Source organism: Protopterus annectens, chromosome 10.part0 (genome assembly GCF_019279795.1).
Source record: "Protopterus annectens isolate FY-2018-M chromosome 10.part0, PAN1.0, whole genome shotgun sequence".
Lineage (NCBI taxonomy): Eukaryota > Metazoa > Chordata > Ceratodontiformes > Protopteridae > Protopterus > Protopterus annectens.
The window spans coordinates 150,486,165-150,506,346 of record NC_056744.1 but is presented as its reverse complement, the minus strand read 5'-3'; the positions used below and the strand labels follow the sequence as shown (position 1 = coordinate 150,506,346).

The window sequence follows — 20,182 nt, the reverse complement described above, 5'->3', positions numbered from 1 at the left end:
ATGGAGCACAAAAAGTGATTTAAAGTTTGCACACCCTGTATTAGAACCTAAGACCATCTGTACCTCAGCCCTACACATACACTGCTGCCAGATAAATAGTTAGATTTCAAACATAGAGAACCTGCCATTCATTCCTCCTTTTTTTTCCGTAATTGCGCTAAGCACCATATTGTACAAACAATGACAAAAATAATTAAAAAAATAGCTTAAGGTGGACAGAGACAACATATTTTAACAAAAAAATAAAGAGGATGAAACAGAACTTGTGAACTGTGCACTCCTTGCATGCACTTTCACCATTTACAGACTTACATGTACATCTCTGTAAGTGTAACCTGACACACCCCCTGATGTCATTATGCACTGCTGCTATTCATTGAAAACAAACACTGTGGAAGTGCCTACACGAAGTTTACATCCCTACACAGTTACAATTTTTTGCGACTAAGCAATACTAATGAGTTTTGACCTCATTTGCATCTTACTCGTGCTGTCAGCCCTGAATCTACATGGTTGGTAACCATGTAGCCAAAAAAATACACTCAGGAAACAGTCACTAGAAACAAACTCCAACTTTTAATGGTGCTTCTGGTACCTCGTCAAACAGCCTTCAAGGAATAACATAAGCCACCAACCATTCCCATTTTATATCAAACTGCTCCAATTAAACAATTATCTCATCACCCAATAATCTACTGCAAGAACCTTTAATGTCCTTTGACATCTATTACTCAATGGCAACAAATGCATAACAAGTGACCAGTATGGGCAACAGGGAGAAAAATGCTTCCATAACACAGCTAGAGGTACCGAAGAAAGAGAAACAAACAAGGAATATGCAGTCTTCGGTATACCACCATGGCAGTCCAAAATCACAGTTAAAACCAAATTTAATGAATAAAACTTAGGACATAAAATCATAAACAATAGAAACCCAGTCCGATAAGTGCTTTTGGCTATTCAGCCTTCTTCAGATCATATAATTTGAGTTATCAAGCTTTAAAAAGGGGATACCCACCCTTTTTACAGCCAATCAGTTATATATAAATGGCCAAACCTCTTATTTGCAGCAAGTAGTATTTCTCCTGGCTTTTAGTATGGGTTTCAAAGGAACCACACTATTTAAGCCGGGAGGGCGATTCGCTCGCATATTTACAATCCAATTTACTTCTCGTAACTCAGTGCGATTATGGACATCTCCTGCTCTTATTGTTTGAGCCACAGTTTTTATAACTTTTAAACCTTGATTAGCTGTTTAACAAAAGAGGCTGAACATTTGGAATGCTTTACCACCATTGGTTTTAGAATAAGGGTGTGTATGTGAACTAAAGGAGAGATTGGACATATACTAGTTTAAAGTTATAATGAGTGGAATCCAGATTATACGATCTGAAGAAGGCTGAATAGCTGAAAGCGCTTATTGGACTGGATTTCTATTGTTTATGATTTTATGTCCTAAGTTTTATTCATTAAATTTAGTTTAAACAGTGATTTGTGGTGGTATACCGAAGACTACATATTCCTAGTATGGGCAACAGGCTGGTTTCTGGAGGCAGCTTTGATATCATTGGGAGTTCAAAGAAATAATAAAAAAACAACCTTTCTTCTTCTTCTTTCTCTTTTGTGTGTGGGTGAGTGAGTGGCTAACTGAGTAATGCTCAGCTCTCTAGGTTTCTACTGCATACTTTAAAGGTAATTTGGTAATGAGAGCAACTTTAGAAACACTTTTGTGGTGTAAAGGACACACTAACTTTTTAGGTAGCTTACTTTTTGGTACAAGGCATACTGCTGTTATAATATGAAAGGAGTAGCAGCATTTGCCTAGCACACTAGCTATGGGTGTGAGAGACCAATGCTAAATAATCCCAGAAGAAAGATTTTAAACATAAATCCAGTTCCGGTTGCAGTAAGTTAATGGCAGAGGTATCCTGCACATAAAGTTAATTAAAATACTGAAATTTATGAATGTGCAGGGTAAGTGACTGGATTTATTGAAACTGCAGTCTTTCTTTTAGAAAAAAAAGACAGTATTAAAAGAATACATATTTTATTTACATATGTGTTTACTGGTTACCTGGCCTGGCATACTGACTGTTTTCAGCTATAATTCAGGGTCACTCTATTTGCAAATTTGTTCAAGCATTGTGTATTGTGACTTTTGCTAATGCATTCAGATTAAAGGTAGTGGTTAGCATTAAAAGTGTCACTGATATATTAGAAAATCCTGTACATCAAGAAATGTTGAAACTATTTTGTTTCATATTTGACAGCAAAGGATGAACTCATCACTGACCCAAAACTACACACCCACTAATCTAACTCTGTGGCTCACCTATAAAGCCATAGAACTTCTCATAACTTAATTAACTATGATATCAAAAATCTTATAAGACTTGACCCACAGAGTAGATCCAGTCTAATGAATCTGGTCAACTTCTTTGGCACAGTAACAAAAGCTGTATATAGTGGACATCCTGTCCATATAGCATCCTTCAGCCAAGTGAATGAGCTGAATGAGTACCAGACTGACCCTTACAAGATGGTTGGATAGCAAATTGATTGAGGAACAGAACAGATGTTGTGAGGGTGACAGGAGTGTGGTGTCCTTAGTAAACTAAAGAAAGTGACCAGTGGTGTTCCTCGGGGATTTGTGCTGCGAACTCTACTATATGTCAGTTACTTTGCAGATCTCCAAATTACAAATAGTGATCTCTGGCAAACCAAGATTGTGGACAACTGTAAAGTTGGTGTCATCCTCAAATCCCCCTCTGATAGGCAGAAGCTACAATTGGAACTCAACCATGTCAACAGATGATGCTCAGAAAAAGGCTTAAAACTAAATGCTAAAAAGTGCAATATCACTGTACTTGGTAAGCAATCCCTTCATCCATCTTGTAGTATAGACAACATGCCACTTCAAAATGAAAACATTATGAGAAACCTTAGAATATGGGTAAAGAACTTTCTTACCTTTGACCATCATGCTGCAACAGTAGTTAGATCTTTTTACATGGTGCCCCGGCTTCTAAAGGTATTTAATCTAGATCTTAGGAAGTTCTTACCTTATATTCCACTTTGATCAGATTTATCATTGAATGCAGTACTCCTTTTGGGATATATTTTTATTAGTCATGTCAAGCAATTGGAAACAGCCCAGAGGTTCCTAACTAAAAGTATCACAGGCTTAAAAGGCAAGAGCTACCAAGAGAGGCTGGGAGCACTGACCCTTTATTTGTTGTCCTGCAGTCTCCTTAGAGGTGATCTGTATCTTGCCTTTTAGGCCATTAGGAATCCATTAGTTCAAGAACTCTTATATCTCCACAAATGAAACAATTCCACTAACACTAGAACCAGTGATATAAACCTTTTTCAACAAATGAACAAACATGGTGGAGAAACAGATTTTTCACACAATGCTCATGCCTTCTCTGGAACAAACTTCTGCTTTAAATTAACCAATGTGATACACATTCCTCCTTCAGAAAGGAGTCCGACAACTGGATGAGTATCCTCAAACTCACCCTTTTATGACTGGCCTGTTACTCCTTGAAAAATGAGGTAAGTTCTAAAGGGGTACTGGCATACCTCTCAACCTCTTACAACAAGAAATCTGCACACAGCCTAAAATAATGGGGGAATAATGTCTCAAAAATAGGGGCAGATTTTAAATATTGGTCTTACAAACTTGGAAAGTTGATAGAATAAAAAGACTTGTGTTAACATATGTTCTCTGAAGTATAAATCTGATACTCAATAGTATGTCATTATTTAGTGACTTCAACCCTCAATGATTTGCCAGAAAACCACAAATTTTATGGGAACAGACCAAAAAAGTGAGGGAAAAATTTAGACATTATTTAAAAATCCGGACAAATGAGAGGTATGGGTGCTGGCAAGGATTAAATGGCCAGAGGACCCAGTTGCCTTGTAGTTTCTATGATTCTATAAAAGTGAGGTGTTAAAGTATTATTACTTCTGCTCACCATTTTGCTACACCCAAATAGACTTAATTTACTCTTCCTAGAAATACAACCCAAGAACAAGCACTAGAACAGAGCTGCAAAATACACTTTTTAAATTAATTTATTTTGCATATAAGGCTGCTTGAAGAAGGTTTGGCTGCATGTTATTAATACTAGTAAAGTAAATACATGCACAAAACTGCTACAAAAGTTGTCCTCCTTAAGTCTAAAGTCACCCACACTCACTTTGTTTGACAGCAACTGTCCTGTAGACAGCAGGCTGCTAAGTTGCAAAACAGTATCTCCTCTTTCCTTCCCATAGCAGTTAAGAGTCCACTTGATTCAAAGGCCCTTATTCAAGATATTTGTGAACGATCGATATTTGTGAATGATCGATATTTGTGAACGATCTCACTCAGCAAGCCAGCATGCAAAATTCATCTAATATTTGGATGATTCCATTATAATCTGTGTTGCTAAAAATGGGTACATTGCAACAACAATCCAGGATTTCCTTACTTCTGTTGAAACATAGCTATCTGATACTCCATGTTTTCTAAACCTCCAAAAATCCAAGTTCATTCTAGTCACCCCAAAAGCAACTATCTGCTCAGAAATCTCTTTTCACTATAACTTTCACAGGCAACATAAAAATTGAACTTGTAACTCATACTAAATTACTAGGTGTAATAATTAATGACAATTTAAAATTTGACTACCACATGAAAGATGTAATAAAAAGTCACCAAAAAATGTTACTGTTTATCAGAAAAATGTTATCTAACAGACTATACTACAAAGTACATTGCTTCAATTTTTCTCTTGCAACTCTCCTTTATACAGCCCCCCTCCCCCATTCTCATTAATCTTCAGGCAAGCCAGACCAATCTTCTGGAGCAGTGTGTGTCTCACACTTGTGTAGCACTTAGCAGCTACATTGGTGCGAACTGCATCAGTTCCTCACTCTGTTTCAACTCTTTACTATAAGTAAACTTATTCACAAACCTGAGAAATGCCCTGCCCTAACTCGCATCTTTCAACACTACTCTCCAAACAGGTCTCTTTACTCATTAGGTAAAAAAACTATTTCTAATAAATAAATCAAACAACTCTGCTGGCATCTCTCTCTATTTCTCCTAAATCTCTAAAATGTGGAACTCTATCCCCCTTGCCCTTAAACAAATACCTCAGGTGAAATCTTTCAAGCCCCAATTAAAACACCACCCAATAGCTGTGTTCCTGCTCAGCTCCAGGCTAGACAAAAATTCCTATCCATTCACACAGTGTATTATAAGCTCTGATATCCCTCACTGTATCTACAGACACTATGCTGATATATTTGCAGCCTATTTTCCTTTCCTTTCCTTTCTACTTCCTACTATTTTCCTCATGCCCCACTTATTTTTATTACACTGTGGTGCTCCCCTTTAGCATCTCCTGGTTCACTACCATTATTTTTCTCTCCCTTTTTCTTTCATCCACTTTCACATCATATCCCTTCTGCAGCTCTGTCTTCCAACCACAAACCACACAATGGCACCTTATAGCCTCTCTTTACAACAATAATCCTCCATCTTCCTGCTCTACCTTCCCTAGCCTTCCTGTTATTCAGCCTATCTACTACTCATCTGTTTCAACTTCTACCATATCGGATGTATGATCAAAGTACTTTTGTGCTGGCACTTCTACCTATTTACCTGCTGTTGTCTCTCACACTTGTCTTTTTATCATAGTCATCTCTTACACGGCTGTGTAACTATCACTTTCACCAATCATGTTCTTCCTGTACACTGCTGTATAACTATCACTTTCACCAATCATGTTCTTCCTGTACACCGCTGTGTAACTATCACTTTCACCAATCATCTTCTTCCTGTACACTGCTGTATAACTATCACCTTCACCAAAAATGTTCATCCGGTACACTGCTGTACAACTATCACTTTCACCAATCATGTTACTTAAAGACTTTTTTCCTCAAAGCTCACTTTTTAATAGCACGCTCCCATAAAGAACTTCCTTCCGCTTTCTTTTTTTGAACTAAAATTGTGCTCATGTATTAGATGCTACTCATGACTTGCAAATTTTTTTTCTATTGATTTGTACTATTGTCTTTTGTAAAACTCTCCCTGTGTTTTACTATCTGTTCTGTTTGTACTCATTCTGTTAAATTGTTTAAAGTCAGGCCATTTAGGAGCAGGACGGCAGCGCGCCATGCATAGTAATGAAGGCATGTTGCCTGAGCTCCTAAACGGACACGGAGCATGTAAAAGTGCAGGGGGCTCGTCTGAGAGCAGAGCTCTCAGAATATGCATGCCCCTGTAATCAAGAACAGCAGTGTAGGAGTAAGAATGAGTGAGACTGCTCATAGGTGTTTGCATACCCCCAGCAACATCCCCCAAGTGTACAAGAGCATTACTTACAACATTTAAATATGAAGATTTTTTTTTTTTTAATGAAACAGATCAAATTTAACAGTAGGTGCGCAGGTTTGCCCATCGCTTAGCTACGGTTAATGCAGTTTAAATGGCACAAGAGGATAAAAAGCAAGATATATGCAAATGAAGCAATACAACAATAGTGTAGTGGGTAGAGCATTTGCCTTACGAGCAGTCATTCCCGGTTCGAGTCCCACTCCAGTACAATACATTTTCCATGTCAAATCACTGTATGATCAATTTTTTTGTTGCATAAGCTACAACATAACATATATTTGTGAACTGTAGTACTGGATTAAATGCAGATGTGAGGTGTCATTGTCATAATGTTGCAAAGTCCACAGATAATCACAAGTGCCCCATACAATATATATACACAGGAATCAGGGATACAAATAAATCCATACAGGTGCCAAATCCACCGCCTGCCCAAGGACCATTAGACATCACTGTCTAAATTAGTGCAGTGGTAAGTGGGTGTAAGCACTAGTAAGCAACAGTAAGTATAGTTATGCAGTAGTAAGTAGGAGTACGCATATTTAAGCAGTAGTAAGTGAGTTTAAGCCCGTTTGCATGGGGGTAAGCAATGTGCACACAGGCTAAGCAATATTGAAGCTAACTCTCTGTAAACATATTTAACTAGAGGGTAGCATTGCTTACCTTTGAGCAATCCCGCTTACAATTGCTTAAAAGTGCCTTAATTACTCTGTATGCAACAACCGCTGTTCTGGACAGAAACAAAATAAACAGCCTTTGCAGGTCTTGAACCCAGGACCCTGTGCATTATACTCACAGTAATTAACCACTAAGCCATCACAGTAGTATACAAGACTGAGGTACCAACAAAAAGATCCTCACCATAGGAAATACAACTTGAACATGCGAAATTAATTTATATACAGTTTTATATTATATAACCAACTACAGGGCATAAATATGTGAACTGGAGTACTGCATTAAGCCCAGATGTGAGGTGTCAATGTAATAAAGTGTTGAAATCCCCTAATAAACACAAGGACCCCATACAGTGTGTATACACATGAATCATGGATACCAAACACATGTATAACATGTAATGAATAATAAATCAATGCCACAATGCAAATATAATGCAACATAAATATTAAGCAATGCTAAGCATTGCACAGCCCAGCTTAGTAGGCCAGCTAACTCAATCTGCCCATTGGTATACCCCTTTAAGTAATGCCAGCCATAGGTAAGCAGGTTTGCCCATAGCTTAGCCTTTTCAAAACAATCCAATCACAGCAAAGTGTGGGAAATCAGCCCTAGTTAAACCCAACAGGTGGGAATACATCTCATAACTGGTTGTAGCTTCCCCTTGTAGGCACTATGTCTGGAATGGGAGAGGGTGTGCGCTTTTGGGCACAGTGCTGGGGCATCCAGGAGTCCAGAGTCATGGCAGGACTCCTTGTGAAAGACCATAATATGAGACTGCTGCAGGGCCAGTACCAGGGTTCCCAATACAAAGCAGAAGCTTAGGACCATCTTGCCCATGACCTCACCAGTGCCGCTGGCATACCCCGAACTGGTGAGCAGGTCAGGCATCACTATGCCGATCTGAAGCGGCAAAAGGGGGATTTCTTGGATCAGTTTCTGACATGGCATCCAGGAACTGGTGGAGTACCCTGGATGCTGATGCCTGTGCGATCCCCATGATATCCCCAGTTGGCCTTTGGAAGGTACCTGTGGCTAGTATTCTTAGGCCTACACATGCCTTGGTATCCACTGGGATGGGTTCCCCTCTGTTAGTTCTGTGTGTCAGGCGTGGCCGGCACAGCTCAACAATTTGCTGTAGAAGGTCCCTGTCCACCCTATAGCACTCCACTATCTCCAGCTCATGTAGTCTCTGGTAGGTTACCCGTGGTCTGTACACTCTTCTCTGTCTCCTCACTGTGGGTTGGTCAACAGCATTCTCATCCGCACCACCCTCAGCCTCTTTCTCATGTTGATGTATGGTAGCTGCTGCAGCCCCTATCATTTTGTTGTTTTTGTTTGTTAAAACTTCTATGCTTGTATACACCGGTGGTGTAGAGTATGTGGAAAAAAACAAAGGGAAAGGTGTTTGCATAGTTTATAGTAGTGTTCTGGGCTGGGGTGGTCTGCTGCCTCTGTAATTGGCTGATTCTGATACATTTCACCTGCCAGCTATGCTAATTCTCCTTGATTGCCTTCCTACTGCTGTTTTCCCTTCCCATTGCCTACCTGTTTAAGCCTGGGGGCACGCCACACAAACACAGTGCTGAAATGTGCACATAGCTGCTATTTCCTGGTTTACTTTTTTTTCCTTTAAAACCCAGTGCACAGCGCACACACCTGCTTAGGCAATGTAAAGAGTGCTAGGCAGCCTCAGACAAACCCCTTGCTTAGCTCTGCTAAGCTAAGGGCAAACCTGAGCCACAGGGCTCTAATCCACTAACAGTATGCCTGACACCCCCCTATGATGTCAGCTAACTCCTAGGCTTACACCAAGATATTCCTGCACTTACACTGTTGGGTTCTGGCTAGCACTGAGGGGAAATCTGGGATTCAGTATCATTCCCCTCATTTGCACAGGATTGCCTGCTAATGCATAGTTACAGGTCCCACACTGAGCCTCCCCCCTTAGCAACCAATATTCACTGGCCATGTTGTCTTCTGCCTGCCATTGAATATAATGGCTAAATAGTGATTTTTTTTTATTTTTGGCCCGATCCCATTTGCATGCCACTGCCCCATGCTTAAACAGCTGAAATCGGCTAAAAAGAAATATAAAAGTTTTTTTTTTTTACTGTTTTCCATGCCAATGGCCATATATTTGGCCATTGGCATGCTTAACATATTATATACACCCTGTATTTGGAGCTGTCATGGCTCCGTTTTGTAGTTTGCAGAAATGTACTCGGTTACTAACAGAGTACATTTCTGCAGATTACACTAGTCCTGCAGGGCCGGCTGCCAGCTTCCTGGATCGCAAATTCATCTCATTTGCATGGTTTTCACCTGCAAATGGGGTAATTTGCATACAGGAGCTGTGTCCATGCAGGAATAGTGCAGGAGCGCTCGTGCACATCCCTGCAGCTTATTCCTGGATTGCATGGCGGACATATTGCCTCCTGGGTCTCCTGCACTGTTCCTACACACCATGCGGGGCTTGCTGAATCCAGGGGATTGTAATGTCTTGTATATGATTTTTGTACCTTTTGTAAATGCATTTATACTTGGAGCTTTCTCCCAGGGTTTCTGCTGAAAAGGAGCAGCTTATGCCCAAATGGACAATCCTGGTAAACAAATGCTAATAAATAAATAACTACAAATAAATAAATAATATGATTAGAACAGGAAGATATTTTCATGCAAACTGGAAAAGAACAGAAAGCATAACAATAAGTGTATACTAAAACCAGTCATCTCATTAACATAAACACGCATAATAAATAGCTTCCCATTTCCTTCCTTCTACTCTTGCTTGGTTAACTTGTTCAACAATTTTGTTGAAAAAAATAAAATAAAATAGAAGTAAAAGTGCATCTATATTGGTAGAAAACATTTGGTGCAAGCTGCTACACCTCATTAGCTTATGCATTCAAATTGTGCCTAAAGGACCTGCTTTCACTATGAGCGGGCAAAACTCAGCACACCAAGGATTTGAATCCCCAAACTGCATTTGCTGAAAAACAGCTGAAAAAATACTTTTAAAATTTTTTTTTTTTTTGCAAAGTGACAAGCCCATTGCACCCCCCAAATTTATAGCTACCAACTCTAGAGTTGCAATAACTTGAAGGGGCAAATCCTCCCCCCAAAAGGCCATCAGTACAGTAGATATAGGAGAGAGTGAGTTCCTGTGGGCGAACTCTGATCATTGTTAGGTTGAACTTTGGGTAACTGTAGCTCAAGAGTTCAGTCTTCATCCAGTCATAGGTTCCCATGGATCTACACTTTCTGTCTAATGGAATCTCCTAATGGCATTGCCATCTTTTACATACAACTGATGAAACAACTTTCCAGATATTGTGCATGTATTCCTTCAGAAGCAGCTTTCTGAAATGTACAAAGACTTCTTACAATTCAGCACTGGTCTTTTGTGAGCTAAAGCTAGTATACCTCAAAGTAACATGGAGTTTTGAAAGGGCTTTACAGATTTTATACTAACACAGAGTTTTAAATTGCTTTAAATATTTCATAAATGTATATGCGAAATGTCTGCTGTGACATCAGAATGCACATTGTTGGCACATATCAAAATATAAATAAAACATTTCTCAAGCTTTTGAAGCATGTTGCCATTGTGAATATTTGGTAAGGTAAGATCCATTTAAAAAGAAATCTACATTTTAGCTTTGCAAACTCCAAGTTCCAGAAGCAGGTCCAAAACCAGGGATGTTTTCCATCAATGTCAAAAGACATGGGGCACAATAAATGAAGACAAAGTCCATATACAGAGTGCCACCCACCCTGACAGCGTCATTGTTTACTTAACTTGCCAGAAAAAAATGACCTTACATTGGCCAATGCCTAGACAGTATTGGCCTTAGTACCAAATTTAAATCTCTCCTTTAACTAAGAGATGAATCTTGGCACATGTGGAAAGATAACCCTATCAAAGACACCAGCAATGAGTTTACACAACTCAGAAACCTTGCAAAGCAAGCCATAAGATAATACAAATGTCAGCTCATGAAATCAAAACAAAACTCTGTGATCAAAACTTCTAAACAGTTCTGAAAAGAAGTTAATCAGCTAACAGGTCGATCAACCTCGTCAACCCAATGCAACACAACAACCTAAGTTTATACCACTTGGCCAATTTCCCTGAATACTGCAGTCTCCCATCAGTATCGAACAGCACTCTAATCACATTCCTATTCTCTAAACCTCCTCCCTATATTCCACTGTTCTACTTTAAACATGTAAGAACAATGATGTTAAACAAATGCATATAGACAGTTCCCCAAGATCAGACAGGATACATCCCTTGTTCATGTACTGCTGCTGAGATTTTATATTTGAACCTCTTAAACCAATATACAAACCTATGCCTGACCCAAAACACTATTCCCTCAGTCTGAAAAAGTTTTTTGCTCTTTGTATGCATCTAACTGTATATCACACTTAACTTAAGATTTAACTCTCTTGAAGACATTGTATATGACTTTTCCATAATGCTTAAGTTCCTCTGAACTTCAGCCAGCTGTATGATGTAAAGATGGATGCGTAAATATGCTTACCTTATTGTTACATGATTCTAACCATGTCATGCACACTGTATTGCATTGACACTCTGTCTGTACTGGTACTTTAAATTTACTGCTCTACTTCTCCCCAGACTAAGACTGAAATTGGTCATTTGTGAACCATGCTGGTTAACAGACTCAAATAAATAAACAAATACATTTAATTTACAAAATGATTACTTCATGAAATATATTACATAGTGTCCTCTTTATAAGTCATCAAACAACAAGTTCCTTTTTTCTTATTTTTGGTCTGATCCCTTCTAACCAACAAGCTACTCTACACCCCCCAGCCACTCTGTTGATCCATTCACACCCCTAGAGACAAGAGCCCTATAGGCCCATTTGTTCCTCTAAGAGTGAGGGCCAAGCATGCTGGGGGAGGTGCTGACATTCACCTGAGGGGAAATCAGAATTTTTACTTTTCTCTCAGGAATGACATAATATTATTATTGACTTGGAGAAAAGACAATTAAATAAAGCTCTAGTAATGTTTAGGGTAATATGCTGAAGCACAAGAGTTTTGCACTCCTTTGTAGTTTATCTGAGTCAGCATTTACTGCATTTATTACTTTTACTTTTCTCTAATACTTCCCCTTGCACATGCCCACTAAAGCCTCTGGAACTGGGTGTGCAATGGGTAATGCATGAACCTGTCCCTCAGTTTTACGAGTAAAGTAAGCCCCAATCTCCCATGAGGCAAAACCTCAGTTGGCTTTCTAGTGTTCACCGAGGAGCTCAAAGTGGATTTGTATGGAAGCGTCCTTCCTCTTCCCTCTCATGCTGAGAAAAGTAGGTGGGCTCAGTCCCTTAATTCTGGTCTGACTCCTGTTGACTCCTGGCTTTTGTCAGAGCTGTATCTTTCAGTAGCAAGAGGCTGACTAAAGATAAAGTTCTTACCTTATGTCCCTTCTGTGACTGTCCAAACATAATTGGACAAATGTTTGTTCCATCAAACCGTCTGTTGGGTGGGAAGCTTACATTTGCTAAGTGCAGCACAGTTGGAAAGATATCTAAAATGCTAGAGGAAAAATGAATATTTATTATTCGAATATTACTTTGTAACTGTTAACATCCTATAGAACAAATCCATAGACTCAAGAACAGTTTTAACTGCTTGTGATATTTTTAATAAAACATACATATGAAAAAATATTTAAGCTCATCAGAATTATACTGGAACATATTTTGTGCCATTTTGTTGTCATAGTAACAAACTTCCTCTTCTGATATATTTGGAATGTTCTATTTAAGTGGGGTGACTTTCTGTCCTAAAAAGTTTGTTTGTCCTTTGGTAGTGAGGCATCTATTTCAGTTTATGAAAAGCAGCAGTAGTGAATGACAATTCAAAAGCAAGCCTTCCAATATTATTTTGCCCCCATTGCGTGTGTTGTTTGCCTCCTACATCTCCTATAGTTATTATTATAATTATTATTATTATTATTATTAATTAACGTAGGAGCTTCTGCCCCTTGGACAAAAGATGAGTTGCCTTTCTGTAGTCACTACTATTAATGAGAATGACTATTGGCCAAGTGTATTATCCATTCTTAAACTTGACAGTCACTGAATTGTTTGACTCCTGAGATGAAAGATATCACACAATAAAATGTGCCGGTGTCAATAGAAACTTTAGGAGACTGGACTCATAGTGACATGAATATGTGAATGGAAGCGGGCTCATGGTTTGCCAAGGTTTTTAGTGTCGTATTGTTTACCCACATCACGTAACTCTATCCATATTCTTTTCTTCTTTAATCTGGAGGGCAAACCTTTTACTGACATATAATGTGTTACAACCTTCTGGTAGCATGTTCTGTGGCTCTGTCACTCTTTCACTGAAATAAACTTATTACAGTTACATTGAAATATTCCACATCAAGTTAATACCCTACCCTACCTTTTCTTCCCACATGTCCTTTCAATTTAATACCATCCAAACAATCCCATCACATTTGCTGTATTATAATTTAATTTGTCTGTATCCTATCCCTTTATCTTCTCTACCACAGTATACATAGTTCTTTGAGATTTTCTTTATAACACAGTCCTCTCAATCCTCCTGACATTCTGTTAACCCTTTTCTGTGCATCTTACATAAACATACAACTTTGAAAAGGGCTGTTTGCTATATTTTGTTTACCTGCTTCTCTCCATGTGCAATAAACTGTGCATCCAGCTTAACTAACAGCTTATTTTTTTTTACCTCCTCAGGAAATGAGCCTTATGTCTCCATCTTATATTTTAAATTCTAGCCCTGCTTTTCTCCCAACTCTTTCAATAAGGGCTACTCTAGTAATTCACTTCCTTTTCTCTGAAACAATGCTTCTATGTGCTTTAATTGCACACCTTGCATTTCAAAAATACATCATCTTGTTCTTGTGCACTCCTTTCCTGAAAGATGGTGGCCATCTGAGGTATATCAAGTCTCTTGTGGTACTTAATAGTATTTGACATACTCTCATTACCTACTTTATTCAAGACCATACATGTTAAGCTCTTCCAGTGTTATTTTTTATATGGCTTTTGAAGCAGATTGTGAACTATTTTATTGACCTGCTTGGAGCTGCCTTAATCATATCTCACAGAGGTTTATAGGTTTATTCTACGTTTTCTGAATCAGTGGTTATCAGAAAGTTTAGCCATTTTATAAAACATGTTAAGAACCATCATCACATACTCCTGGTATGCATTCATGATGTCCCATCAATTCTCCAAGTTTGTTTTTAAAAGTAGCAAGGGAAATGCTTTACATTATATGCAAGGATACTCTGTTCCAGAAGCCGGGGATAAATTGGATTAAGTATGTTTCATTACCAACAGGCATGATTAATGTGGCAGCAGAGGTTTAGGTCCTTAGAGTGGCTATTAGTGGAGGAGCACTACTGTTTTCTTGTTTTGTGAGTAGGAGATTTAAAAAAAAGCAGTCATTCATGGCACAAAAATGTAAGCACAGCCTCCCCGTCAGAAACTTGTATTAAATTGACTATAACAAGAAGGTTTTCAGTTTTTCAGGATAAAGCATTGTCTGTGCCTGTGCTTGTTCAGGCATATTTGAGAATTTTTATGTTGGTTTAAATGCTTAAGGAGGTACACACTGAAAGGGGGAGTCTCCAGAATTTCTGTGACTACTGCCAATGTAGCCTTACAAATTAACTATACTTTGAGATAGTAAGTTTAGATGTTCTACTACTGCTGCCGCTGTCACATATTTATTTATTTATTTTACATTTGTTGACCAGGATTGTCCGACTGAGCTGAAGAGCCCTTCTTTAGTGGAGGCCTGGGGAGAAAAGCTCCAACATATTATACAATTTTCATTACAAATTAGCATTAAACAGCAATGTTACAGGATTATTACAAGGCATTAAGTAGCAATACAATGTTATACAGTGCCAATAATCAGGAGTATAGCATAACTATACTTCAGTCCTCTAGCTATCTTCCTTACCACTGTGCCACACTGTCTTAACTTTAGGCCATCTGATGTGTTACCCAGGTTCATTTTGTCATTTCATCTTGCTGTTGCTTCCCCTAAAAACATCTACTGTTTTCTTTGTATTCTACTTCTCGCAAGTATTAGTCTGCGTGTTTTTGAAATGAATGTATAGTGCCATATTTGAAAACATTCCTGACATCTCTCAAATATTTTTTTGATCATACATCATAATCATTGTTGCTTTAGCAAAAATGCAGTATTTGTCATTCACTTGTTTAGCAGTGTCACTTATAAAAACAGGATCAAGCCCAGTGCTGCCCTCTGTGGTATCTCACTGATCACCATCTTTTTATCTATGTGAACTACATTTACCATGAACGTCTGTGTCATAAGTGCCTAGCCAGTGCTTCTGCCATGTTACTATCAAAGAATCTCATCAGCATCTATTTTTGTATGCCACTGTAGATTTTGGATTTATTTCTACATATCGTTTTTTACAAAAGGATATTACTTAACTCCTGAATCCCAGGCTTCTACTGGCTGAATTCATCTATCACTTATTTTGTGAATACTTAACAAAAGTGTTAATTTAGCAGGTCAGTTTTTTCCAACAGCCATTTTTTTGAAATCCATCCATCTTACACTGTTTCCTTTTCCCTGCTATAACTGGATGATTTTATCTCAAGGATTCATTGTCAGAAGATTTACATCACCCATGACTATACTTCTAATTTTTTTCTTTTCTAATTTTCTTCCTGAGCCTGTCACATATTGTGACCATCAGCCTGGTCTCTCTTGTTCCACTCTCCAACCTCAAAACCAGCACCTTAGATTGCCTTTAGCAGCTATTCTGAATCTTTTTAATGGCATGTATCACCTTATTCCTACAAACACACACCCCTAGCTCTTTGCTCTTCCTGTCTTTTTCACTCATTTTTAGTCTACATATATTCACTTCCCATTATTTATCCCATAAGCCTTTGTTTCCATACAACTTAAGTATACCCCCCCCCAAATTGAATTAATACAGAATCAAGGTGGCTCATTTTATCCACGGTTCTTAGATTTTACAGCATCACTTTACAGTCACCTTTCATCTCTTTTTCTCACTGATGCTACTTCCATCTGTTGTGTGTCCTTCTCCTACTTTCCTGGTTAACATCCATTCTTACCTGTATCCTGCCTTCAGGACCTTTTTGTCATGCAGATGTTCATAAAGTGAGTTTCTTGACATAACGTCTCTGCTCATCCCATGCAGAAAAGTATTTCATTACTCACTTAATTGTCCAGTTTATTCACTGTCTACTAAAATATAGCATGAGATATAGCCAATATATATTTCTGCAAAGCTCTCCATTCTCACTTGGCCACACCATTTCAGCTACTTCATTTACCAAGTCATTTTTCTACATAAGTATATACAAGTAAGGCGTACCCCTCCAGGGCCATTCTCTAACAGTATTTAATATGCTATATCTATTACCAGACAAGAACGGATTTTACTAAGCCTAGACTCATCTCTTCCAGTGAAACCGTATTGGACCTTATGTAATAAAATTCCCAAAGTAATTATTCAATTTGCCTCCTTAGCATTCTCTTCCTTTTCATTTTCCCTTTTCATAGTCTCTGTTTCTTTTACTAATGCACTCCTGTTTTATTTTTGAACATTAGCTAATGCTGTTCATACACTAAATTTCTAGGTACTTCCTACATATTTTTCTCCTCCCAGTATTTGCAGATAACTTGCCTACAAATTCAGTTCTATCCCTTCACTTTCTATTTTGTGAGCCCTCCCCCCCCAATTCTGTGCCAGAGTGGGATAAAGCTCTGACTGCAATCCAGATGACCCGAGAATTCATAACTCTCAACCTCTCAGTGCTAGAAATCTGGACAAAGCCATCAATAATGGGGGGGCAAAGGCCCCAAAATAGGGACATTTTTTAAATATTGCTCTTCCAAACTTAGAAAATTGACAGAATAACAGGTTTTGCATTAGCATGAATTTTCTGAACTGTATGAAATCTGAAACTTAAATGTCTGTCGTTATTTTGTGACCTCAACCCTCAATAATTTGCCAGTGATTTTCCAGAAAACCCCAATTTTTAGAGAAACGGACCAAAAATAAGAAGCAAAAATCTGGGCATTCTGCGAAAATATGTACAGTTGAGAGCTATGCCTGAGATTGACTAGCGGCTTGGGAAGCTGGAACACATGGTGAAGGGTGGGCAAAAAATATACAACTTAGGCTCACCTTGAAGGGATAGTTTGGAAGTTCCTCCTCCTTTAGTGGCCTGGCACTTTAGGGGAGTGGCATAGGTTGTTTCCTGAGAACAGGTCCCTGGGAGAGAGGAACATGGCTGGGCCTATGCAAACCGACACACTAGCCCTTATGGTGGCATATTGGAGACTGGTAGGTCTCCCTAATAGGGGTAGAGGCAGTTTCTACACAGAGATGTGGAGCCCATATCACCACCAAGGGACGGGATCAGGGATTAATGCCCTAATTTGCTTCCAGGATAATGGCTCTGATTGGCTCTCACTTTATGGGGAATTAATGGCCTGGGAAGAGCTCTTAATGGTTGGCAGGCAGTGGGGTGTCAAAAAGTTATCTTTTCTGCCAATTTCTGTCCTTCCACATTTTCTTGTGAGGCAATTTGTGAGGCAATTTCTTTATCTGCCTAGTGCACCTCTAGGCATTTCACAGTTAACCCCTACTAACACTTCTAGGTGTCAAATATTGCTTGTTCATATTTGCATAAATAATTCTAAAACCATGCTACATACAAGATATCAGAAGATTTTTTCCCCAAACATCTTTATTAAATTTACACATACGACAAAGGCAATCTTACATTTATATAAATGAAAAACATACAAAATAATATCAATTTTGTTGCAAACAGTTTACATCACAGACACATTTACTTTTGTTTTTGCCAGCAATGTCCCGCCTTCTACGTTGGCAAAACTAATAGACTTTTTAAACACATTTTAAGAGCCATGAACAGAAATGGATAGTGAAACTTAATGCAGAAAGATACCCCAGGCCTCAATGGGTACCACTTTGATGATTCCATTGAGCTAGACACCTTAAACATTGACAGTTTTTTTTTATTTTTATTTTTTTTTTTATTTTTATGTTATTATATATTACATTTTATTTATATGCAATTTTATTTTTTTATGCATTATTTATTATTTATTTTATTATATACATTACTCATTACTATGTTGTTACTGTCTCTGTCTCTTTACTTTTGGTTTATGACATCATTAAATTGATGAGATATTTGTTTTTTGTTTTTTAAGCAGTGTTATTCAGTGATCTTTGTTGATCTGAAGCTGATGAAAGCAACTATTGTCCCTCTGTCTTTTTGTTTTTGTTTTCATTAAACGTTATTGTGTGCTACCTTGGTGCATTGTGTTTATTTTTTTTTTTTTTTTTTTTTGTTTTTTTTTTTTACCCGTTTCTTTTTTGTTTCTACATCACAGACACCATTGAAACAACTGTAGTTGCAAACATTATACATCACGTATAAACTATCCAGTCATTGTCATTTAAGCATTATATAGCTCATTCAAATCCTGCCTGTTAAACCTCATTCCTGCTCTGCATATATTTTTCCTGCAATTCCCATTTATTTCCTATGTAGTTTTCTCCTTCCCTTTTCTAAAGATCCGAATTACAGTTGTTTTATCTCTGTTACTATATTCACTACTTCTAGTAAAGTTGGTCTTGGTCTAAACTTTGATTTCCATTTTCTAATAAATGCTTTTTCGGCAGCCATCATAATTAGACTCAACAAGGCTTTATTATGTCTAGGCAATTCCGATTCTGCAGCATAACTGAAAAAAATCATCTCCCCAGTCAGTCCAATCTGCTCACCCAGTATCTCTGACAGAGTGGTCTGCAGGAAATCAGAAAAGTGTGCCAGCACATCACACTTCCAAAAATATGTTCCTAGCTACCTCTTTCTTGCCCCATCACACCTCCAACATTTGCTATCAACTTAAGGATAAATTCTTTGGAGAATACGTGAGGTATACGAATACCTATGTAAACATTTCCAGGCAAAGATCCTAAATCTTCTAGACTTTGTTGCATATTTGGGAGATATACATATAGCCCCCCAAGGTATCAGAAGATTTTATTTTAAAACATACATGATGGCAAATACAACTGTATTGATATTTGATCTCTGTCTAATGCAGCTAAAGAGATATTGATTACTAATGTATACCATTTATTTGTATTGTAATATTTTTCAGTATAGTAATAATTTTCATATTTCTCTAAATATCTCAACATTCAGGTAACACAGACAGAACTGCATAACCTCATATGAAAGCTCACAGCTATGTGAAGAAAGTCCTGCTGGCAGTATGTGTCTTGCTTGAATGGTTACTGAGATATCATAAGCAGTTTATGCATTACAAAATTAATATTCACTGCCCTTATTTTGGCTTATAAAATCCAGTTTAAAGCATTGAACTGAATGAATGCTACCAGTATAAAGATTAATTTATCCTGAATAGTTTGCCATTTACAGTTTTCTAGTAACACTTAGGTTTCGGAGATATGAATAATTGTCTGAACCGTAAAGTGATAACTTCATTTTGTTAAAGGCTCAAGCCACACCCACTGGGAGTTAAAGGTACAGACTCAAAAGTGCTGTATTGGAGGAATGAGTTAAGAAGAAACCCTGCCATCAACTGATTATATTTTGCCTAATCTCAGAATGTACCCTGCACCAAGCAGGCCTCTCACAAAGTATTCCAGTTGGATGAAAAATTAATGTATTCCTTCATGTTTATACATCCCTAATATTTTTCTCCATTGATATTTCCCCTTCAACTGTAGATGCTCTAAGAATGTCATACTCTGATATTTCTTGCTCTTTCAGTACTTATCATCTGTACATAAATGGAAGCTTGTTTTAGATCTACAGCCTCACTTCTGATAATGAAATTATAGATTATTCTGTTTAAATTCATTCCTGGAACCTACTACACCAATATTCTTCTTTGTTCTTTCTCCAGATATTCACTTAATCTAATGTCAGGGTTATTGTGGAGCTGTAACCTATCCTGGCATTTAGTCACTGTAAGATG

The 20,182-nt window shown here is 38.0% G+C and overlaps 1 protein-coding gene across 2 annotated transcripts in view; it reads right to left on the bottom strand.

Annotated features, from left to right (window-relative positions):
- Positions 1 to 20,182, bottom strand: part of ARSG (arylsulfatase G) — a 1,771,349-nt gene that overhangs the window by 507,236 nt on the left and 1,243,931 nt on the right. For both annotated transcript variants that reach the window (XM_044085120.1, XM_044085118.1), the window contains exon 10: positions 12,532 to 12,652. In XM_044085120.1, coding sequence (XP_043941055.1) covers positions 12,532 to 12,652 — 121 coding nt within the window. The remainder of the gene's footprint in view (positions 1 to 12,531; positions 12,653 to 20,182) is intronic.